Here is a 25,595-nt window from a genome sequence, read left to right on the forward strand (position 1 = left end):
ACCTGTTTACAGAAGAGTGAGAAAGGAGAATGGTCAGTGTGTTAGAGTAAATGTATTGCTGTGTGTGTCTGTGGCCTGGTGTGCTTGTAGACCTCGAAGCCAAGGAGCGTGTGATGGAGGACATGCGTCTGGCTCTGACGGAGCAGGAGGAGACGCAGGAGCAGATGGAGCAGGTTCTGGAGGAGAAACTTGACCTCATTCAGGAGCTCTCCAGCGGTAAGGCCACGATCTGAAAAATCACACCAAGACCATGAAAAGTAAACACAGACAGTGGTGATGTCATTGTTATGAATGAAGTAAGAGTTTTTCACGTGGGCGACTTAGTCTGATCCTATTCTCCCTGCAAACTGCAGAGAAACGGTAAAGTTCATAAAAGACATTAATTGAAGCTGTCTGGACACGGAGACTAGAATAAAAATGTATTTTTCCCAGCAACAAGCCTTTTTAATTGGATACCAGCGTCAGGTCAGTGAGTCTACCAGTGTTTGCTTGATACTTCCTAAGACACAAGTTTGAGTTTAAACAATTGGTTGAGATTTTCTGTCTAATAAAAAAATAAACAGCAAGATTTAAAGACTAAATGGAGATGTAGTCTGTCAGTTGAGCAAAGACATTAGATCTAATTTTAACCTGTACAGGTGTAAAAGACTTGGTGACTTGATTAGTGAAGAGAAGCCTTGAACTTGTAAAGTTATACAAAAGGTACTCGGGGGTGTGTTTGTTTTTTTTTAAGATAAAGATTAATTGTGTTCAGTGTCTGTTCTGATTGTGACCATTTCAGAGGTGGAGAAATTGAAAGGGAAGTTGTTGCAGCAGGACAGCGGAAACAGTGCTCACCTTCAGGTCAACAGCCCATCAAATGACCTCAAGCTGGCCAAACAGGAAGCTGCCCAGGCTCAGGAAAGCTTGAAGGTAATGATGGACATGATTCAGATGCTGAGGTACAACCAGAAATGTGTGTTTTCAAATGCAGCTGAGTACAGGAAACACTAAAAAGGTTTCATTCCAGCAGGTATAGTGGCAGTTCATTCTTTTTTGAGAATGTGATAGATCTGGATATATTTATTTGACAGTGAAGATTCCTCAGTTATACTCAGAGACCATCCACCCTGACCATGTAGATGTGCTCACTTTGAACTCAAAGCTGTTGACGGATCAGGTCACTTGTCTTATATTTAGACTCGATGTAGTCAATTTAACCCTACTTACTTTTTTGTTGATATAGATATTTTTTTTAGGTATTTCAGCTCAAAGGAATACTTTAGCAGACATCCTGCTTTAAAAGATAACCATGTTGGGTACAGCTGTGCACAGAGAAACACCAGGCCGAACGCAGAAAGTGGCTGGAAGAGAAGCTGTCCCTGATCGGCCAAGCTAAAGAGGCGGAGAACAAGAGGAACCAGGAAATGAGGAAGTTTGCTGAAGATAGGGAACGCTACACTCGACAGCAGAGCCAGTTGGTAAGACGAGGTTGATGTGCAAACATGTTGAACACTAGTGAGCCAAAGTAGAAAAAAGTCTAGCAACTTCGACTGTTAAAAGCCAAAGCAAGTCTGATCATGCAGAACTGAGGCTGGGATTTCCAAAACAGCTGCCATACAGAGAATAAACCCTTTTGATTTGGGTAAGATGGTCCTTTTTTCTTCATTTTTTGTCAGGAGTCCTTGTCATCCCAGCTGGCTGAGAAGGAGCAGACCATGGCCAAGTGGAGGAAGGAGAGAGACACTCTGGTAGCAGCTTTGGAGGTCCAGCTACAGAAGCTTCTCTCCAGCCAAGCAGAGAAAGACAAACTCATCCAGCAGCTGCACCAGAGTAACACACAGCTACCACTAGAGGTCAGTACAACATAAAGCTGGTAACAGACATGGGGCCCACACATTGTAGATGCCAACTGTCAGAGACGACAGAGACACTGAATACACCGCTCACGTCTGCCTTTCAGTGTGGATTCCTAGTTGGGCTTCATGGAATATTCAACCTTCAGTAACAAATATACATTGATCAGTGATGCCAGAGCAGTTGGTTTCTATCATTTGTCAAGGCAAAACACCTGCTGTGATATGATCAGGGTTTAACCCACAGGTGAAACGTTCAGCCCCACTTCACTGAGTGTTTGGAGATCAGGACCTTAATGTTGTGAAGGAAAAAGAGAATGAAAAACTTCTTAGCCAGCAACATCACTGAAACCCTACAGAGGGAAGGCACTGAAACCCAGTCCTTAACAAAATTCAGTAGAGAAATAGATAACGATAAATAAGATATCCTTGAGTTTAGCCTTTCTCCCTGCTGGTTTCCTGTGTGCACTTAGAGTGGAAGAGATTCTTTCACTTTGGATCTTTGGGTCATTACTTTGACTCGTTCCGTCTTCGCTTCCCTTTTCTTCTCTGGTAAATTGCAGGTGGTGAGGGTGAACCGGCATTGTTATTGTGGAGCGATGTCTCTCCACATATTTTAAATTTCAGCATTTTGCACTTTGCTCTATCACATTTTGTTCTCACCAAGCTTTTATGTGGGTTTCAAAATGACAATTTGTTGTATTGTGACCATGCAGGTTCCCCAGGATACCGACAGAGCAGACAGTGTGAAGGGCAGGCTGTGATGATTCACCAAATCACACTGGTGCTGTGTTGTGGTTATCTCGATTTTAAAAACTCATATCAGGTGAATTTTATTGGAGAGTAGCGGCTAATTCTATGTCTCTGTCTGAAAAGCAGCAAGTGATTGAAAGGAAACTTTATAAGTGTGTAAAACTTGAAGTATCTAGAGCCCAAGGCTCGTCAGACAAGTATTATGTAAGGCATTGTTTTGAAGTAATGAATCTTTATCAACCAATAACATTTCAGTTAGGATGCTGTCATGGTCTTCTAGAGGTAACATCAGTGGGTATTGGTAAAATATCAAGTACCAAAGGTTGGCACTGAACACATGGTGAGACTTTCCGTCTTGTGTTGGGTGAACTGCTGGGTTTTGTCAGTTTTGTGGCAATGAAGCAAAATATAAACTGAGTTTTTTTTGCAAAATGTTCATATGCAGCAAAGTAAATTACTGAAAAGAAATATTTAGACTTGATACTGAATTGTGGAACTGGTTTGAGTGTTGAAGCTATTGACACCTGTGGAGGGTTCATGTCAGTGCTCACACACTGTTGGAAGAAGCCCTTCAGAGGTCAGTAGAAACTGCAGCTTTCTTTTTGTTCGTACACGTCGTTTTTCATTTCCATGGATTCTATCTCTGACACTATTTTGCTCCAGGATCAAACTGTTGTCTGTCAGTTCTGATACATTTCATGTTTGCAGGGTGAGATTAGGAACCACAGTCATGGAGCAGAAAAAACATTTCCATCATGTGTTTCAGAGTTCAGTGTCTCCACAGTGTGCTCTTCTACATTTGCTTGAGGATATCAGTTGTGCAAACATAGGTTTCCATGCTCATCCTCAATATGAGTTGTACATCTTCCCTCATAGATGTGTTGATTTCAGTGTTTGTATAACCAGTATGCTTTAGAAAGACTCAATGGAAAAACTGCCCTGTTCTTTGACCTGTGTTATTTGTTAAAAAATATTATACGAACAATAACTGAATTGGTTGAAGACACCATTTGTTCACATAGTTTGAATTTTGATATAAAAATGTATTTTAATTTTGGTTGATGCTTACCAACAAATAACGGTTGTGCCTGTTTCCCAGTCCAAAAACGATCCCTGGAGATTCCTAACTAGCTCTGGATAGCATTTTTATCTTTTGAGTGAAAAGCATAAAATTCAAGGGGATGGGGAGAAAATGTCACTGAAAGAAAGAGTCCTCAGTGTCCATGAACGTCCTGTTACAGGGCGGTGACGGCGGCGCTGCTGTGGCCGAGCTGCAGGCTGCTCTGTGTGAGAGGGAGGCAGAGATCCTACGGTTGAAAGAAGAGCTCGAGGCCCTGACAGCCAAACAGGGTAACACAGTCACACAGGTCAGTCATAAAGGAGTACTCCGCCCAAAATAATCTTTTTCATGTCAGATACCTTCCCCTGCTTGCTTGAAAGGTGGCTTTTTAAAGGCTCGTGGTTTCAGAGAACAGCAGCAGTTTTGAATTTGTCTAAACATCTGATTCCACTACTGCTGTTTTCTTGGTGGATCAAAACAGAAAAGGTTCTCAGGAGTTTGCTCTACCAAGTGTACATGAATAATTATGAATAGTTTTGTATTTTTAAGGACACCCAAGCTTCATATCCTGTCTTTATAAGGGGTTCTATCCAAGCTGCAGAAGCTTCTCAAACCATTTCTGCCATCCAAATGGCTATGATGGAGCAGTCTGTTTCAAAAGGTGCTACATACTAATTCTGTTTTTATGTTTATTTGAAAAAGTTGGATGTTGTAACTTTACATTAAATCTTTGAGTACACAACATTGGCTTTACATACAATACAATTACAAAGATGTCTGTGCCCTGCAGGCTGTCATGCAGCAGCATAGTGTAGCTGTCTTTTATATTTAATGTTTTTATTGCCAATGTATGTCTTTCATTTGAGCTCAGGTTAGGATCAAACAGGCCAGAGCACACAGGACTGATAAGAGCCTGGGGCGGCAGATGTTTGCTTTTAGCATTTTAGCTCGAATCCTCTGTTTTCAACTTCTTTCTAAAACTTTTTCAAAAATAATTACACAGTGAGAATGTGAAAGAATGAATCTATTAGGCTCAAAATAAAAGTTGCATGTCAGTGATATGGCAAATGTAGCGTGTGCCAGTAGTTCCTAATTAGCATAGGTTACCGCCCCTAAAAGGGCATGAGGCTACAGGGCTGTGTGCACAGGACACAGAAATGGTATGACTAATGGGTTAAAAATGTTTGACCTCAAATCTGAGGCAACAAAACAAACAGGGAGGAGAGGTGCTGACCAGTGGAGGAGGACAGGCTGCCCAGAGGTATCTGAGCTGGACCAGAGCATCGGGGCCACACGTGGCTCCCTGGGGTGGGCCAACAGCTGAGCAGACCTGCATGTGGGCACCCAGGTCCCTTCACCTGCCCTGAGTCTGATCTCAGATGCTGGACAACCAAATGCTGACACCCTGGCCACAATGTCTAAGAGACACTTAAAGAAATGAGCAGAAATAAAGATATGCACTTTAACATGTTTGGTTTTTATGCAATGTGTTTCCTACAAATAATCACTGTAGTGTTCATTTGTTTAAAAAAAAATACAAATGACAAAACTGTTGCTGTAAATTGAATTTTATATTAACTGTAGAACTGAAGAAAACTAAACCAGCTATTTCACACACACGTCAGCACTCAAATGTGCGTGAGCGTGCTCCTGAGTGTGTGGAGATTCTGTTCATACCCACAAACAAATCACTCCATAGAGGTTGTGTTGCAGGATGAAAGAGCATTAAATCTTTATATTTGTTATGACTTATGTCACTTTCTTATTCTGCCCCTGACAGACTAAAAGCAAAGAGAGCCCCGCTCTGCTGGCTGGGAAACTCCAGAGTGAACAGTCTGCAGAAGGGATGGATACCAGAGCGTCAGTCAGCAGTCAGGCAAGGAACAAGATGGTTCTGTTGTATAGTTTATGGACTTGGTCAGAAACCTTTCTCTTGTTAGGGCAAAGGGAAGCAGCATAAGTAACCAGATGTTAAAAGTTAAGCAAAATACACTGCTCAAAAAAATAAAGGGAACACAAAAATAAGACATTCAACTATTTGTGTTCCATTTATTTTTTTGAGCAGTATATTTTGTTTGGTTGTTGTGAAAATAACAACAAGGGCAGGTTACAGACGAGAACACGGGGTCAACGAATCCTGTTCAAAACTAAGAACGCTGTATAAAAAAAAGATTCCTAATTCAGAATTAAACATGCTTACCTACCTGGTAACAACACAACAACATAAAACCCTTTTCTTACATCCCTGCTTTAATCTTACATGACCAAATGGAACACAATGGGGGTAGCACCCCTAAAGCCTAGTATAGCTAGACAGTGAATGTACCTGAGTGTTAAGGTGAACTACAACCTGGCCCAGTTTCCAGGCAGCGACAGGTGTCTCTAAATAAATCCAACAACACAAATCGAGCATAGAAAATTATTTACTAGCCAGCAGATACAGAAACGGGCAAGTGCTTATTTTGAACAAAGAGTAACACTGATGAGGTATCGCATGTGCTGCTGTGTTGTTTTCAGTGTAATACAGGACACGGATGATTTACACAGCTCATTCTGGACTCAGACATCAACACGTTTCTCTCTTGAGAGACTGAAATAACCTTAATCCTGTGTGGTCCCACAGGGCTCAGCCAGCTGCCCATCAGTGCTGGACTCCTCTGAGATTTCCACAGAGAAACAGCAGGACAAGCCGCTTCCCCCGGCCTGAGCTGGAGACTTCCTCTGCAGCCAAACCCCGTGGTTGTGCAACAGCAGAGCAAAGAGAGCGCGTCCACCTTTAGAATCACTCGCTCAGCAAGCAAGAAGAAGAACAGGGAGATGGAGAAGGTAAGAACACATCAAACAATAGTATGTCCACACATTCACCATTTAGACATGAGCTCACTGAAGATGATTATCAGATTCATCTGAGTGCTGCTATAAACATTCTTTTGCCATTTGATATGTTTCCTACTCTATATGTCCAGCTACAAAAGTAAATCCTCTGTAGATAATAAAAAGACAACTGTGCAACATGAGCCTCGGAGATAGGCTTTTCAATTATTTTCAGAGATGATAGTCCTCCATTTCTCACACATGGTCTGTGGAGAAAATGTCACCGTGAAACCTTTTCTGTCAACCACCATCAATCCAGCACAGGCAGTTAAGGATCGTCTTAATAGTGACTTCTGGCAACAGAGCAGAGCATTTCTAAGCTTGGCACTTCTTTACTAGTGTGTAAGAAACTGAAACTGTGTTGACATCTGCCATAAATATTTGCACTGGTTTTGAAATAGTGTTCTAATGACCCAACTACAGGTCTTATTATTGTAGAGGTGTTGTCATTTTGTATAAACCATGTGATCAGAATACCTTTGGTTTTGAAGCCAGAGGACAACCCTCATTTCATCTCCGTTCTCCTTCTCTGTGCCTCTGGGGACAGTACAACTGATACAATCATTAGCTAATGGTAAAGGACACACTGCATTTTTAAGGAGACACAAAATTTATGGACAGTCAGCTGTTGTTGTCTACTCAAATACAGCTTTTGAAAAATGTTTTTCTGTGTGTTAAAAAAAGATTGATGGCTAAATGTGTCCTGCACCTCAGAACACCCAGTGTAGTTATGACAGGAGGCTGTTACAGTTTTTTGGATGTTGTTTTCCTTCTCTGTACTCAGTAACAACCTGCTTCAGTCTGGTGTGGCTTTTCAAAGAGAATGCAATGTGTAGATTCAGATAACAAAGTCATTATTCAAATCTTTGGTTTATTTGATTGAACTTGTGCTCATTTGTTCAGTGACACATTAATCCATTGTTTTGAAGTTGTGATTAGTCTCGTCTTTTGCTAACCTAGGCAGTAATCCACAGCCTTTTTACTGTTTTTAATGCTTCACTGGATGATTAAAGAGCCAGTGGAGCTTGAAGATTTCCAGGCGTTTTTCTCTCAGGTGATTGTTCTAAGCCACTGTAGCTTTTGCTTGCAGAGAAAGAAAAGTGCTTTTGACTGTCATCACCGCATTAAATCCAGCTGCACACCTTCTGCTCGGGCGTGTTAGTTGTGATGCAGTGGACCTTCCTGCTAATAAAAACCTGGATGATTTCTTGTCCCACTGAAGAGAGAGCTGAAGTGAGATTGATTAATTGTGTAGCCCTAGGTAAAAGGCTAAAAAGTTCTGTAGGAGAGCACGTCATAATATAAAACAGGTACGGTAGAAAACACAGCGTTTGTCCTAATACATAAGCAAATGATAAGGTGTAGAAACATTTCTTGTTTTTATTCTAATTTTAACTCATCGTTCTGATCAGTCTCATCAAGACTGTTAGCTCAGTGAACGTGGTTTGTGTACTGTGTGGGCATGTGTGACGAGTAACAAGGTCAACTAGCCAATCCCATCTGTTCCATTTGGAAACAGATGACAGAATCTTCATCCTGTGAGCTGGTTGATCCTGGCTCTGTGAAACCAATTGTAAGCCACACACCGTCTTGAAAACGTACCCTAGAGCTCCAAACAGCTACAAACAGGCTCCATAGAAACCAGAGCAGTGTGAGACTCTTATAGAAAAGCGAAGGTGTACTGGAGGCTGAACAGGGTAAAGGATGTTTTCAGGACACGGTCAGGCAAGGATTTCATTAAATGCAGCAGAGGAGCTGCATTTGTGTAGATGTTTGTTTTGTCTAATGCAAGGAGAGTAGATTAATTACTCTTACATTTGTCACGCGATACATGCAAATGTTAATATGAACATATGTATATAGATTTACCCAACTGAGATGTACATTCTACCACAGAAAGCCTATGTGCACATACACAAAGGAATACAGCAAAAAAGGAAATGACTGAAACGTGCAAAATATTGTAGATCACACATTCTAGTATATAAACAGAATATTGCAACTGCCACACATTTGCTGTGTGTGTGTGTATGTATATATATATATATATGATGATGAAGTTATTTGTCATGCATACTCTACCCAGCCCACATGGATTTACAATACAAGACACATAAATGAATATAAACCAGATCCAGATAGTCCAACATTCGCATGTATGTACTCAGCACAGAGATGTGGGTGAAAACAATCCCATTAATCATAGGATACCACTTACAAGGAAGACCACGCATACTGTCTGACACATATCCACACTCCCTCCAGAGAGCACATTAAACAAGCACCCCACTCGGAGGAACAAGGGGTCAAGTACAGTTCACTTGTCACATCACCATTCCTCTGTCACTGTCTGCACAGGGTGGTGCTGGTTGCAGCTGGTACCACACCTCTCTTTCAGAAATCATCCACTGTTTTCCAGTATTCTTTCTCTTTGCTAAATAATAACAGTAAATGATTGACTGTCATTTATTCAGCATAATTTCTGCTTCATTCTACTGCTCAGTATTGACTTTATTTATTCAGAATGCTAAATCTCCAGTTATGAAAAAAGAGGTATCTTTGAGCCAATAGCAGATGAGGAATATAAACCAGCCAGCATTTCCCCACTGCCTCTTATTTTGTTCAGTAGATGGTGGATATTGCAAAATAAATCCATGGTTCCAAATACAGCTATATTAAACATTACCGTTTGCTCCGTATTATAACATCATTATTGTAATTTTACCATATTGGAACACATGTAACTCAGCATGTAGACACTGGTTTCCACATAATCCCAAGTGGCGGTGTGTTTGGCAGGTGCCTAAATGTATATATTCTGAATGCTCAGGCATGAAAGTACCTTATGCCAGTAATTCAGACTTGAACGTGCTCAGCGTTGTAAACTAACACAGATAAATTTACTTTAATAGCACCTGCAATATGTGACATCGTTGAAGCAGCCAATTTTTCACGTGGCGAGCCAGAACAATGAATGATATAACGATTATATGAGGACAAATAAATGAGACTATTTATCTACAGGCCAGAGCTTTCGTTTTATGTGGTGTAAATGGACAGGCCTGCCAGCAGTTAAGCTTTCCCATAATCTGTTCTTCTATGATGATAGTATCACAAGAGGCGTGTGCATGTATTAAAGAAAACCTGGATTCCAGACTGAGACATGACACCCAGCATACGGTATGCCCCAATCCCAAAAAAAAAAAAAAAATTCTGCTCTGGGTTTGCATCCACGTTGTGCGGCCCAACCTCACGTGTGCATCAGTGCTCCCCCACTGCCTCTACCCACCTGCTACTCCTCGCCACATACACTTTACATTAGGATTTTCTAGTTTTACAAATGTAAAACCTCCATGAATGAAACATTCATAATACGGGTGATAATCGGCCTCATGCATAGTTCGAGGTGTCCTGTCAACAGTTTTACAGACGTCTCTTTTATCATTGCAGTCTGTGGAGAAAATGCTTTTTGGGCTGCGTGAGGGTTTTCGTTGCCGCTGGGGGGAAATTGGCTGAACAGCTGAATGGCTGTGCCGAATCCAGGTTTCAATAATACATTCATGGTTTATGTTGCCGTTAGTGGAGGATGGCAGATGTACACTCTTTGACACCTTGGACTTGTTGGCAGTATCTTGACAGCAGATTTCACACCTTCTGCGATAACAAGGCTCTTTGCTGAATAACCTTTTATCAGCAAGGGTATGAGTGCCATGCAGAATGCATTTAGCCTATTACCACGTTGAAAATGATCAAACGGATCCTGTTTAGGGAGCCGTAGGATTTCTCTATAGAAAAATGAAAAATGCTGTCACCCTTGTCCTCTACAGCAAAATCCTATGGCCTTAATCCCTACAAAGCAAATGAAGGTACACAAGTATATGAAGAGTGAAAAATGGCACCTTGATTGCAGTTAGCTAATGTTTCCTTGTTGTTTTTGTAACAGTGTAATCAGTACCTTTTATGTAAATGTCCATGAGACCCAATTTTCCCAGATGCTTAATTCCATGGAAAGCAAATCTTGCTGAATAAAAGATCGTTCTGAGACGACACCAAGAGGAAAGCTATTTAGAAACCAGATGAGTCAACTTTGTGATGCAGCAGTTTAAAACACTTAAGTTCTTTTGATTAACAGTTTGAAAAGTAGAAGTAAAAGAAGGACATCTTCCCTCAATTGCAGCCAAAATTATACCAGAGTTTCTGATATGAAGACAGTTTTATTTGATACCATACTTTAAGGACTATCAACAGGTTCGGACAAAATCCTTTAATTCTTTTTTTATAAAAGAAGCCAGTGTTCTCAAATCTAAAGTGTTGTCTAAACACATGCAGCTCTACAAGGACTTTTAAAACTGAAATAGTCTAGTCTGAAATCACAAAGGCTGTAATTAATAATCTGTAAATATAAAAAAAAAAAATCATGACTAAACATCAATGCCCCAGCCATTTTGGAAGGTGAACATAATTTGGTTGGTACAAAGAAAGTAGTGAGGTCAGTTTTGAGTCTGTGTTTGTGCACCAAACCCAGCTAGTCATCAATACAAATTTGAGATTTCCAGTTTATTTTTAACGTCTCCTGAAGAGTCTTGTGAAGGACACCCAAAGTGTAAACCTTCCCTCGGAATATGTTAAAACAGTCAGTAGTAGGAACAGTGTAGAGATGTGTTACCAGTGTGCCTAGATGCTCTGACTAAAGCTTATTAACTGGAACATAATGTAACTAGGCTGTTTTGACTCAGTCGCCGTGTACTCTGCTGCTCTGATGACATAGTGTCTCTTTGGGTACCAGCAGTGGGAGTATTTATACTGCGATGAAACCCCAAAGTAATTCCACTAATGACTACAGTTCTGCTGACTGGGCTGCGTTCAAGAGAGAGAACTGGAACAGAAACACAGGGAAAGGAGGTGCAATGAAACTCCCACAAACAAATGTAGGAGTTGGTGTTGGGGAGGCAGTCAACATCCAAATGGTTGTGATGTTGCATCAGATTTTATTGTGGGGATCTGGGGCACTTCAGTCAACATTTATGAACATAAACACATCCCTTTATAATGGCAGTAAAACGGACCGAGATGGAGACGGTGGCAACCCACATGCATTTCTCTGCAGGTGTACAGATATTGTATATTATACTATATATATTTTTAGTTGTTCACAACTTCAGGACAGTTTGATAAAAATCCTCTGCATGTAAAAGCCTAACTGTTTCAGGAGTTTAATGAGTCTACAAGCAGTGGAATTAAAGGAAAACATAACATTTGATTTGTAGCGTGTGCATATTTTCTTAAATGTTTTGGCCACAGAGACTCTTTCATACTTTATTTGTTCACTTTGTTCTCCAACCTGTATCTGTCACAGCTGCTGCAATGACCCAGTTTTCAGTAGCCGTAGACGGCAGTAGACTCGACCAGAACTGAACATGTCAGAAAAATGACATAGGGGATTTTTGTCAATAGCCCAAGTGTCATGAAGTGACAACACATCAGTGACTCTTTCAGCCTTCATGCAGTAACAGGCCAAGAAAGGTCAATCAAATAATGTTTTGGACCCGGCAACAGAAAAAGGGAGAGAATAAAGTGCAGAGAAAACAAAGGGGGAGGTGAGCTTTAACCAAGAGAGAAATGGGCCAAAATAAATTGAGGAGAGAACGTGGTGGGAGGGGCGGAGGCAGCACAGAGTATACTGAGAGAGATTAGGGAGAGGAGGAAAATAACCATTCAGGGTGGAAGAAAGTAGGAAGGACAGATGGAGAAAGACAGCTGAGGGAATACAGCAGTGGACAGAGGGAAGGAGATAAAGATGAGAAGGCAGGGTAGAGAGAGGAAAGGGAGGATGGAAGTGGTAGGCAGAGATTGTGTGTCTGTGTGGGGTAGATGGCTAGGGGGTTGGTAGGAGCAGAAAGCTATGGCAGAGGGTAAACAGAGAGCAGGGGAGACTGACAGAGGGGACAGCTGCTGTTGAGAGAGTTCGGAGCTGAGCAGCACTTTATGTACACTTCCATTAACATGACATCTCCTTCATGCTGTCACTCTATCACACATTGTGAATGAAGATGTGTGTACCCACTGTCTTGTCTAATCTAAACACCTAACCAAGACGTGAACTTATTACTCAGTCACATTATTAGAAATTATAAAGTGTCACTGCCTAAAGTTAGTGCGCTATAGAAACCTCACAGAGTCTCAGGTCAGGGTTCACGTTAGGCAGTAGAAATGATACGACCCACTCTACAGTGTGTGTTTCCATATTAGATGGGTCTGCAGCATAAATCTGAAACTAGGTTTTGCTGAAATTATCACAGTATATTATTATTTTGAGAAAATACTGAGCAAATAGAGTTTTTCTCATGGTGGCAGCAGTACGCTTCTGTAGTGTTGTTGATTAATCTGTGTAAAAGGTATTAATACAGTTCTGAGTTTGAACACCCAAGACCGCCTTCTGTTCTTTGACTTTTTTTTTATTTTTATTTTTATTTAAAGAAAGCTCCACTCATTTGATTAGCATGGCTGGTTTTAAAATAATTGCTAAAAGTACTGTTCAGATCTTGACCTAATGTTATTTCTGTCTGCATCATCTCGATGTATATTCTGAAATTAATTTAGAAATGCCACATCAGATAAAGATAAAACAGAAATATTAATCATGAATATCTGTTTTCATAAATATCACCTTTTAGTGGCATTAAAAATCAGCCTTCCAAGTCTTCATACTGTAAAATTCAAGTTTAAAGGAGCCATTTTTATTAATATATATTCCTTTAACCTTTTAATAACTCTGCAGTTAGATGTGTAGTAAAACATCTCCCTCACCCTGAAGTTATTGTAAGACCATGTCTGAGGACATTTTAATGATCCACAACTTTGCTTTTAGCACCATCTTGTAGCTTCTGATGTTCCATTTACAGATGGTGTATTTATTAGGTGAAGTGTGCAGCGTGTTCTTTTATGAAGAATAATCGGAGTCACTATCACCTTTCAAACATTTATTATCATAACTAAACAGACCATCGAATAAAGCAGTTTACAGAGCTCTGGGTTCCGTCTCTATCTGAAGCCCTGACCTCAACAGCAAAACCGTTCAACTCGTCTTCAAGACGAGAAGGAACCCCGTCCTCCTCCATTCAGTTGGTTTTATACAATTTCAAATGTGCCCTTGCAGGCTGGTCTGGTCCTCTCGTGCTGTTCTATTGGTCCATCTATCCATCCGTCCTCCTCCTGCATCCTTTCTGCTCCAATGGGAAAGGCAGCTTCCTAAAGATGGAGGAAATCCTACTCTGTCTAAATACCTACACTCACTTCTTTTTTTGTTTCCAACTAACTAACTACACTATATGAAGCATGGCTTTCCATTTGGCTAATTAAACTATCACTTGCCTGTGTGCGTCTGTATACTGCCCTGCCTTTGAAGTTGTCTTCCTCTTCCTGACCTTTAGATCTAATCCCTTGTTTATTACCCTTGGTGTCCCAGTGACCCCAAATTCCTTGGCCTCTTCAGCCAGGTGGTGATGATAAAGTATCTGTGGACCCTCTTTGCTAAAGCTGTAAATCTGATGAGAGTCAGTGTTTTAGTGAACCAGTCCCCCTTGATGTTAACCAGTGCTCCAGTTGACTGACACAGTAAATACTGACCAGTGATTCAGTGAACACATAGGGTGACATGTAACTACATAAACATAACTGTAAAATTAAAGTAGGTAAACTTATGTGTGCTATAAACTAAATCTTAACTATGATAGAATTATCATACGCAAACAAAGTAAACACACAGGTTGACTAATCAACAAGCATAATGTTAATCTTCTACTAATTAAGTTCTTAATTCATCACATGTTAGAATCAACGTTAAACTATGACTTTGTTAATAATTTTACCCAACAAGTGTTTGTACTCTTACCCGCTATACCAGTTTTAAGGAGAGGTTAACCTCTTCTCTACAAACTCGCCATGGAGCCTTTTACCCTGCTCTCCATGTCATGGTGTCGACACTGGCCATTAGGAATGCCATATCAATAGGTAGTAATATTTAATAATCTTTTCTTCGGTAATCTCATCCTAATATTGGTGAAATTAAAGCTGAAATGACTATAAACCGAGAAAGGAAAGGTGGAGAAGGGAGATTTGGGCAGTAAGGATTTTTACAACTGCTCATTATATGTTTTTTCTCCTCTGTTATGTGAGGGCAATAATAGAGTGAGAGAAGTGTGTATGTGTATATGTATGTGTGTATAAACCAGGAATTTCATAAGAACGTGGACCGGTTTCAACCTAATTAGGGCTTCATTGGAGCAGAAACATTACTGTCTTTGCTCTTCCTGCCCCCTTGTCCTCAAAAGTAGTTTATTACAGCCACAGCATTATCAGATGTCACAGAGTTGGCATGGTACTACTGTGGTTGTTCCATGTTTATTTAGATCCTGTGAAACTGAAAATTTGTTGACATTGATTGCGTTACACTGCTCATAGTCAGTGTGGTTTCAGGCTAAGAGATGTGCAGTGTGCTCACCAGAGGGCATTTTAGAGATGTGAAACTGACTCGTGGAGCTTATCTCTGTCCCCTCACTCAGTCTGTCTCTGAGTCTCTGCCTGTCCTTGATCCAGGTGGGGCTCAGCAGGAGCACAGGCAGCGAGCATGTTCACCACTGATTAATAGGATGACACCTATTAGAGACAGAGCTCAGTGGGAGAGTGAGAGGACGGGGATACAGACGGTGAGGTCCTCAGGACTTTCACATAGAAATGGATGATTTGCTTGTTTTCACTCTAACTCTTTATTAATTGGTTAGGTTTGCTGAGTATTTGTGGCACGCACGTTGCTGTGGCTGCTGTGATGCAGGGGGGTGGTGTAGGTACCCCAGTAATAAAGGTGTGTTGTCATGGAGCTTAAATGGATTTTCTTCAGTACCTGTGACTAAACAGTTGGATTAGAGGTTTTTGGTTTTGTTTGATGCTGCATCAGTGTTTGGTTGATTGATTATGGGACCATATGGGCTGAACAGCTGGACAGTACATGATATTAACTGGGGGAAAGATTCAAACGTAACAATTCAGTAGCTGCTTTCATCAGAGATCTTCATGTGAGCATGGCAGTGTCAAATTAAAATGGCTGCAAACAGTTTATTCTTTAGAACCTAAGCAATATACTGTCGTAACATACCTCAGACATATTTGATCTTCACTCCACCCGAGTGCTCAGCTTGCATTAGGCTGCTAGTGCAAATGGCAACAACACGCTACACGAACATCGTTAAGCAAAACAACAAAAAAGCTAGTTTCAGTTTTCCTGCTCCTGTTTTAGTTTGTGATTAGCACCATATATTAGCAATACATTGCACTGACACTGAATCCTTTGAACAGTGCATTACAGGCATGTTTTAATCCCCTTCTTTCTTTTCTTAAGTCTCACATTTTCAGGAGGAGTCGACGACGAGCACCACATGAGGTACCTTTTTGTTTTTCTTTCAGTAAACAGCATCATGTTTTCATTCTTCCATAACCAGACAAACCCTCCTCATCATAGTCATCCCATTATTCAGCCTCATTTACCACATTAGCATAGTATACATTACTACAGCTGACTCATCAACATGTTACAACATTTGGTTAAGATTTTTACACAGCAGGTTGCTGTGAACATGAACACAGAGTGTTTCTGACCAGGATGCTGCTGGCCTACATCCTAAATATTCTTGGTTTTACCTCTGGGGTCTGGGTGAGAAGGACGTGTGATAGTAGAAGCTAACCGTACCTGCCTTGCTCTGCAGAAGGAAGAGTGAAGCTCTGGTGCATTTATATGCACATAATCTGATTGTAGTCAATAACCAGACTAAGAGGATGGTGTGTGGGTTGCTTGTTGTAGCGCTCCATTAATTTACATGTTTCCATGCTACAGAGCAAAATGTGACTAATGCCTGAAGACCCCAGCCCCCCCACCCCCCTTCACATTATGCTTCACAGATTCCCTCCAGTATTTACCATTAAAATAAATTTCTTTCGCGATGCTAATGTGGTATAACTTGGTGCAGTTTAGGGCTGTGACACTGGTGGGCAGGATCCTGTGGGACAAATTCACCACTGGTGTCAGTGGGTTACATATTACATTTATCTTCTTTTAGGACATCACTGGATGGTGAATAAACATGTTATGTGGGTAAAACATGCCATTAAAATCGGAATGTTAAGACTTTGACAAATTTCTCGTTTTATTTACAACAAACCAAAAACAGGGCACTGAGCAGTGCACGGTGATGTCAAAATAAATATCAGCTGCCTTCACAACAATCACATAGGGCTGTTTTAACACATAACCTGTTTGTTTTTCCATTAAGAAGGAAGTACTGTAGCAGAACTTGCATGTGACATTTAACAGCTGAATTGCTACAGTTGGATAATTTATGTAGACGTTAAATGTCGTTCAGCCATGTCGCTAGGTTTTCTCATGCTCACTGCATCTTCATGCATCACAACTAGTGTTGCATTTCATCTTAATACTTATTTCATACTTAGCTTTGACATGTGCTTCGCATTATTTGCATTTCTGCCCTGGTGACGTTATTTGATTGTTGCTGTGTGTGAAAATGTCGCTACAAACAGCAGAGTTGTCGTTTTAAGTCGTCCAAATACTTCCTGTTAAGAGCTTTTCTTTCTGTATTAGCACCATGTTGATTAGAGAGAACTGAGGGGGGGGAAACCTAAGTAGTGCTTTGCTGGTGGTGACTCTTGATGCCTTTAGGGGATGTAGAAGTCCAGCTGTAGCCTGTTCCCCCCTCCTACTGGGAGTTTAGGCTGAGCCACAGGCGGTGCTCCAGAAAATTGCTGGGATTCAGTTCCTGGTTGAAGGACACTTGAGAGGGTAACCTGGGGTCGAAGTGTACAGTTATTATTACAGGGTCGTTTGTAAGACCACAGGCCCAGCTGCTCCCTGCTGAGTGTGGAGTCACTGCTGGAATTACTTCTTGTACAAACTGTCCTTACCAATTACTTCATCAAATGTAATAATCATGAGGCTCATAGTCCAAGCTGAGCTCAGATTTATAGCGCTGTGTACTGAGCTTTACAGTTTTTAGGTGGGAAAAGGTCATTCTCTTGTTGTCTGCTTCATGATTTTATTAATCTTTGCATTAGTTTCATTTGGTGGAGAGAAGTGTTGGTCTGCCTCATGCTGGTTTCAGTATTTACTAAAGTTGGGATCCTTGTTTACTGGAAGTCATGTTGAAGCTGATGCGCTGGCAGGGCTCTACAATCTGCACTATTAGTTTATCACACATCAGAAGGGTATGCTGATTATTATTTTTCTTCTATACTTAATAATCTGTTTGTAATAGTCTTTTATGCTTCCACGCCGGCGATCAGTGTGTTTCTGGAGGCATTATGTTTTCAAGTTATCCATCTGTTTGTACATCGGGTCCATTCTCAAGATATCTCAGGAACGCCTTAAGGAAATTTGAACAAATTAGGCACAAACGTCCACTTGGACGCAGGTTGAACTGATCAGAATATGGTGATCATAGGTCACGGTGGCCTCACGTCTGTCCCGTTCCCATGAATTTGACTGGTTGATGGAGGCCTACAACCACAAAGTTGCAGTTCTAGTATTATTATTATTATTAATTATTGTAATTGAATGATACCCTGTGTAGCCGTAGAATTACTGTTCAGATGTTGCTGCATGTTAAATGAGAAGTATATCTTTTTCTGCTTCATGGTGCTGAAACATTGCTGAATACAAAGTAGATGCTTCCAAACTTCTTGTGAATTCTTGTTTTAAATGTAGATTGTATCATCAAATCAATGTAGTAATTTACATTTGATTGCTACCTCTTAAATGGAGCGCTCGTATTTCATCCAGGCAGGGAGTTGCTAGTAAAGTGGGTTCTTATCTGATGGCTCTGACATCTGCAGGCAGTGACCCAAAGGTGGTCCGGCAACTGATCTCATCAGCTGTGCAGACTCCTGTTTTTCTCAGAGATAATGGAGTGTTGGCAGGCTGGAACGTGTAAACTGGCACAGTGTGAACAAGCAAACTGCTTCACCTCTTACTCCATGTCTCTTACTGTTCTTCTTGCACACACACACGCACACACACGCACACTTCACATTGTACTTGATTCACCTTTTTTTATTTAAATCTCTGCAGATGACTACATCTGTACCTCTCCCTCTCCAATCCTTCTTTCAGCAGGTTATTTTTAAAATCTTTCACTGAGTCAATAATGACTCTGCATGTTTTGACCTTTTTTGTTGCTTTTCAAAGTGGATTATTTTTATAGAGTCCACCACTCCCACTCCTCTGCCCGGCGCACCTCCCTCTCAGGTCGGCCTCGTCCCCAGCAGCTTCTTCTGAGTCAGAGCTACATATACTATAGAGTACAAACGTACGCCCAGGGATTTTAAACTGATGCAGGAATATACTGACAAATCACATGTTGCTCAACAGTTGGTTTTATTACGTTTATTTTATGACTTCATACATTTTTGCCACTTGTTCTCCAACTACTGGGAGGTCAGTTTGTCCCTGGGCTTGGATGCTGCTGACTCCCACTGTGGGCCTGTGTAAGATGCAGAGATGTGAACACCTCAGCCAGCACGTTGGCTGTTTGTTAATCTAGCAATGTAGTCATGATTCCTCTCTGGCTTAACAAAGACAGATGTGCTTTGAACACACAAAGCTGGCAGCCACACTGCAGAACAAGGAATCCAGGTTATTACATCGGTGGGAGGCTGCTACCACCAAGGTCAAATGGTCTATGAACAACTGAAAAGAATGGTATTTCTTGATTCTGAATTTTGATCAGACCCAGGAATCGGTAGCAAACCAGGAAGCCAAGGCACAGGTACCAAAGATTTAATCACATTAATTGTCACATTAATCATATCATGTCTAGAAATAGTTCACTGGTCAACATCGTCACTTTTGGGATATTTTGTTTAAAGTGGAGAATTAATCCAGTTTGAACTGAGGCTGCCCAACCACCTCATATTCAGGCCTTCAAAGTAGAGTTTTACTGGAAAGACAACTGTCAAATTCAGATTGAAGCTCAAAATGAAATCTTGCAACTTGGCAAATGATCCTTAGGATTTCACAATGGCTGGAAATGAAATAATGTTTGTTTCTTTAATAGTCTTTTATAGGTGGAATGACACTTTAGCAGAGCAGTTTACCAAAAACACCAGTGAGTTTCAACTTGTAAGCTGAAGGTTTGTCTAATCAGAGCGATTGTTCAAGGGGAAATTTACAACTTTACCATGTGTATGCAGTCATTCTCCATGGAGCCGTCTTCCATTCATGTCATTTAAGACATATCTCAGACGAATCAGGGAGAAAAATGTCAGATGCTTCACATGATGGAAAAATACCTGGCATGCCTTGGGCAAAAAGGAAAATGAAATTTAACTGTTAAAGCAGATTGACTTTTTCCCTGAAAGGCAAAGCTGTATTGACCAGGAACTAGAGAAAATGCCATTTGTTTTCTTTAGCCTTAATGAAAGGTTTTCTACACACAGCTGACAATAGTGCTCAACACTGACGTCAGAAAGGGTAAACTGAAGATTAATGGGATGTTTGAGAGACACCTAGACGATGTGTTTTGACTGGCAGCAGTTGAGCTTGTCAACTCTTTGTGTCCATCGGGCAGATCATCGTAAAATGAATCTTGATTTCTGTGGTTGAAAATTACTCAGGCTTTTACAATGGTAAAAGTGGAATTGAACGCACAGTGAGGCCGGTGCACAGAGTGTCTGAATGGTTTCCTCCTGATGTCTGTCTTGTATTAAATGGTTGGTTCCATCTCGTCCAAACCATCATTATGAAATCGTTGTGGACGTTCCTGACGCCTTGCCTCTTTCTAACCTCGCTGCTCTTCAGACTCTTACTAATCCTCTGGTACAGATGACTCAGTACACACCCAGTGCTTTAACACTTGGTTTATGTTTGCGTGTCTTCATATTACATGTTTCTCTTTCTCTCCTGTGTGTGTTGATAGGAAGAGGTGGAGGCAGAGAACAGAAGGAACACAAGAACCAAGGTGACGCCAAAACTGACCCCACACCAAGAGGAGGTGACAACCAGACACACGTGCCTAACACAAAAACTCACAGACATGGAGACACATGCATAACCATGAACATGTGCTCTGATGAGCTTATACATATATTAAATAAATCATTTGTAGTTAAAGGCAGCAAAGCCAGTGCTTGGTGTGTACTGGAGAATCACACTGTACATTCCCCATTCACATCAGTGAGGCCAGGCTAATAAGTGAAATGCCTCTCTGTATGATGCAGCGGTTTTCAAAATGCTTGTACTGTAAGCAACACGGGGCCTTTTTCTATACAGTATATGAAGTGTTCATGCTGACAGACTGACCACATATCCCTGATCTGCTTAGACTTCTGGCCCCGCGGGTCGCCATGACTCCCAGAGCAGCATCCGCAGCAGAAAGGAAGGAACGCTGCAGAAGATCGGAGACTTCCTGCAGAGCTCCCCCACGCTGCTTGGCACCAAAGGTTAGTGGACCACTGTGTCACTGTAGGGGCCCTGTTGAAGAGATTTATGAGTGTGAAGAGCAGAGGCTGAATTTTTCTTTTTTTACCTCCAACTAATGATTTAAACATGATGAAGCAGCAAAGTGTTAATAATGCAGTGATGGAGGGTTGATAGTTATTAATCAGTGTTAGTGACACCACGAAAACTCGAGCTGTTTCCTGAATAGCACAAAAGCGATCTTTATAGAACATTTGGAATCGGTCGACAGTAAAAATATCCCTTAGTAGCTTTTCAGGGCCACAAAGTGGTGTATTTTAAAACCAACAGACGACCAATGACGTGACATTAAAGCAGGTGCCCCGTCTGCCATCCTGCTGAGCTGCTGCATGTTATCTAAGGGCATCCTGGACGATAAGACCAAAGCGAGCACTGCAGTAAGCACGCACGTTAATGATCAAAGCGTGCATCAGTAATTGCTTTCTACAGAAGCCGCTGTATCGATGCCATATTTTTGACATAATAAAAGTAAGTTTTAGGGATATTTAATAGCCAAGGTTATTAGCTGGGGCTTTTGCTAACTGATCTGCCTATGCAGTCTGTCTTCACTGCATTCTGAAGGGACATACTCATCCACCTCCAGCCATTTACTGATAGAAGCCAGGAGGCAATCATGTGGCCCAGATGGGTTTTTAGAAAAAAGTGAGGGAGTTTAGTGCACTAATGACAGTGTAGAGGAGAAAGTTAAGATGGGGAATATACTGAAATAAACCAGGGTCACCTCTGCGTTTTATCCTCGGTGACCGACAGTTTTGCTCGGTCAGTTAACTGTTGCTCCAGGGTTCCAGCATGCAGTGCTGCTCATCACCTGATGGTCCATTCATCTCTCCCTGCTGCTTGCTGTTCCCTCCTCCTGTCCCTTGATACTTCATTCACTTGTTTTAGCTTCTCCTTCCTCTTCCCTGCCCTCTTCTTTCTTAATCTTTTCCCTTCTCCCCTGGTTGATTTACAAGTTCATAGATAAATGACATTGATTAAAAGGATAAAACTGACATTTTCTTTAGTTGTAGCAATTCTCCTGAAAATACCCGAACCAACAGTGACTGTTTATTATCTAGTAGAGTATTATCTGAGTTCCAAAGCCTGACTGTTGTAAACCAGTGATGGCCTCACTGGTTTACAACAGTCAGATTTACTGTTGAAATCATTTATTCACTGTAAAATGGACACAGAGCACAACATTGAGCAGTCAGTTAACAGATCTATCTGAAGCATCTGTTCAGCATGTTCTTCTGTCTCCACCTCTGCAGCCAAGAAGGTGATGAGCCTGGTGAGTGGTCGGGGTGATGCAGACTCCGCAGCCTCCTCTTCATCCTTCAGTCTGAGAGCCAAGAAGAACAAAAGGAAACTCTACAGGCCTGAAATTTCCTCCCCCATGGACATGCCCTCACACCCAGTAAGTCTGGCACACACTTATTATAGCTGCACCAAAAGTAAGTTAAAATAGTGCCAGTCTATTTAGGCAACGTTCTGTAAACCAGTGAGGCCATCACTGGGTAAAACTGTCAGGCTTTGTAACTCAGATAATAAAAGTTCTTATGTGGCATTTGTTTTTAGGCATTAACCTTTTGGAGGTGACACTTGTTTTGCCATATGGGGGAACTGTAGAGAAAATGTCATATTCCTTTAAAAAAAGTATTAATCTGGTACAAAAGGAGGATTTAGTTTGTACTATCGAACACATTCAAAAGATGCCAAGAACCGAGTAGTCCCAGTCAAGAATGGCCAACAGGCTCACCAAGCCATTTTTCATAAAAATGAGGCAATAAGACATTTAGAAATATGAATACAATAAAATAAATGACCTGTATATAATGCCTGAAATGCTTTAATAAGAAGTCAGACTAAAGAGGTTCAAGTGTAATTCCATACAGGTGGAAACTTTCAAGTTAACGTCCCATTCAGTGCAGGAGCTGATGTTATTGATGCTGATCCTCTAAAATGCCACAGCAGCAGGTAGTATTTTAGTTGGGATGAGGTGAAATCACTAGAGAGGGAGAGAGAGGGATCAGTTGTGTAGCCTGACAGTTAAAGTGTGTAATAAGTGGTTTATAGCACTTGAGTGCAGTCGTAGGCAGCGCTAATTGATTATTAATGCATTAAATCTGTGAAGGCTACTGTATAAACATGCTGAATGACATCATAGTAAGTCAGATGGAATGAAATGTTTATAGTAAATAATTGCTGACCACTTGTGCATTAATAAACACTTTAAAATGACCTTACAGCTCCAACCCCAGTGTGTGCCATTTAAATGTTTACTGGCTATGAATAGTGTTGGTGTTACCCACAGTGCCTGTTGGTAGCCAGGCCCCATTCAGCATAGTGGATGTTTGACGTGTCAAACAGGACCGTCCTCGGGCCGGTCCTAGACAGAGACAGGAGACTAGTGAGTGCTAAAGCAGCAGGTAGTAGTCTGAAGCCTTACTGTCAAAGTACCAGTGCAGCATAGCTGTTCATCCAACAGAAGTGGCAAACGTCTGTAGCTGCTCTGTGCACGCTGACTCTACATCACAGCTAAAGTAGGACCTCTTTAAATATGTTGTTTAGAAGAGGTTTAACTGTAAAGGGTCAGTTCACACAGAGTATTACACTTGTTTATGCAGTTATTCCATTTTAAAGGCATGAACCAGTGACTTAATAAGCACTTGGATCTGGTCAGTATTGTCTTCTGAAATGACAAGCCTGCAGTTATATGCACTCATTTCTAACATGCTGCTCTGTTGTAGATCATCAGCAGAGAGCCAGAGGAGAAAGAGCGCGACCAACAGATCTTGAAGCGGCGCCTGCGCTCCAGGATCATTAAATAATTTATCTTCATACAGTGCTGTACACAGTGCTTTGTTGTTTAATGAAGGGAGCATGTGGCTGCTTACAAATCCAGCATATCTTTCTATGTGACAAGGGCTGGAAAGCAAGTCGGTTTATTTGATCACACATTCTCAGTATTTAACTGTTCACATAGTCACTAATATACAACTGGTTACTTGGCAAGGTGGCAGTTTAAGGAACCAACATTTTGGGAAGTACATCCAGTTGCTTTCCTGCCAAGAGTTACATAAAGATAAGTACTGTATCACTCATGTCTTTGTGTGAAGGCTATTAGGTTGGTATAAGACGGGCTGAGCCAGGCTCGCGGCCTCATGTTAAGCTAATCAAATAGCCTCCTGCCTTGTCTTCTGTACTTAATGCAAAGACAGTGTTAACCTTGTCAGACTTGGAGCTTTTCCTTTAAAATGCTGATCACTACTTTAATCAACTTATGGTTTTTATAAAATATCTGGCTTTTCTTGTATTATGTCAGTGTTTACCACCCGATTAATGCCAGACCTGCTGCATAATACCATTGGATAAGCAGCAGTCTGAGCACCTTTCTTGACAGAATGTTTCACAGACAGAAGAGGCTGACTTTATTTTGATGTGCAATTTTCATCCTGAAATTTCTGGGATGTTTTGGAGTTTGTTTTAAATTAGTATTGTTTGTGAAAAGCTGCAGACCACTACACCTTACTGTTTAATTTTCTGAAAGTGGTGCCCACCTAGCTGCTGATAGGGTTGAAAATGTCTCATTGTTCTGAACTGCTTAGTATTTTCATATAGTCAGATATCAAATGTCCTGTATTATGTAGTTTTTCCAGGCATAGACATGAACACTAAACTCCTGCTGCACTTTATCTCTAAGAATAAAAGAGGAAGAACAACATGTCAAAAGGTTTTGTACACAGAAAATAAATCTAGCAGTGGTTCTACTACTTGTCACTAAGACACCTTCACTACTAGTTCAGCTCATTCTGTTTCCGATGAAGGATTGCTCAGTATTTCTCTTTTGTAAAATACATTAAAGAACACATTGCATGCTTTTCCTTGTTTTCTGATATATCTACAAGTTTATTTGGGATTTACCGACCTTGGAGCTGCTTGAAAGGGAGTGATACTTCCACTAGTCGGTGGAACTCAACGGTAAGTTTAAAAAAACACGTCTGCTAATGCCATGTTTCTGTAATGTTAAAGAGAACTATGTTAAGGCTGGAGAAGCTACTATGTCAGCATTATGCCAGTTAAAATATGGGGTTTCTCAACTACCTGTTTAGAGTGTTACACATCTCTTTACATCGGTACATATATCACTGTTCATCTATAGAGGAGACATTAATATTAATTAATGCTGTCACGGTTGGTTGTGCTGTCCACTTACAACAGCACCGGCAGCAGGATATTATTGTTCATGATTAACTATTAGCAGTTTCATTCCATACTTAGTATTTGGTTGACATACAGGTTATATATGCAGGTTACTGTAAGCCCTGTTAACCCTAATCACCCAGCTAGTGTAGAAAAACTAGGTGGCTCTATTGGTTACCTGCAAAATCAGACTTGAATCAGTTTTGATGGTTGCAATTAATGACACTGTAGAGGTGGGAACAAGCAGCTTGAAAGCTCTTGCTGGCAGCGAGCCCTTCAGGTGGCTCGTAGCAGAGGCTGGCTGTTGCCAAGCTGCCATGTGTGGGCACAAATAATGAAAATATCTTTTAGTAAA

At 41.0% G+C, this 25,595-nt stretch overlaps 2 protein-coding genes across 2 annotated transcripts in view; both read left to right on the top strand.

The window, feature by feature from the left end:
• kif20ba (kinesin family member 20Ba) overlaps positions 1 to 6,363 on the top strand; it is a 26,508-nt gene extending 20,145 nt beyond the window's left edge. Inside the window, 7 exon segments of the mRNA XM_020606678.1 lie at positions 91 to 216; positions 782 to 912; positions 1,305 to 1,460; positions 1,659 to 1,835; positions 3,830 to 3,955; positions 5,429 to 5,524; positions 6,272 to 6,363. Of these exon segments, the coding sequence (XP_020462334.1) occupies positions 91 to 216; positions 782 to 912; positions 1,305 to 1,460; positions 1,659 to 1,835; positions 3,830 to 3,955; positions 5,429 to 5,524; positions 6,272 to 6,355 (896 nt within the window). The 3' untranslated portion in view covers positions 6,356 to 6,363.
• On the top strand, positions 6,358 to 24,923 carry LOC109963816 (kinesin-like protein KIF20B). Its single transcript, XM_020606680.1, has 5 exons — positions 6,358 to 6,474; positions 20,499 to 20,573; positions 20,904 to 21,021; positions 22,309 to 22,454; positions 23,788 to 24,923. Exons 1-5 carry the CDS (start codon positions 6,466 to 6,468, stop codon positions 23,866 to 23,868), a joined length of 429 nt encoding a protein of 142 aa, XP_020462336.1. The 5' UTR covers positions 6,358 to 6,465; the 3' UTR covers positions 23,869 to 24,923.
• Positions 24,924 to 25,595: the final 672 nt, after the last annotated feature.

The sequence above is a fragment of the Monopterus albus genome, unplaced genomic scaffold (genome assembly GCF_001952655.1).
Source record: "Monopterus albus unplaced genomic scaffold, M_albus_1.0 scaffold80.1, whole genome shotgun sequence".
Taxonomy (NCBI): domain Eukaryota; kingdom Metazoa; phylum Chordata; class Actinopteri; order Synbranchiformes; family Synbranchidae; genus Monopterus; species Monopterus albus.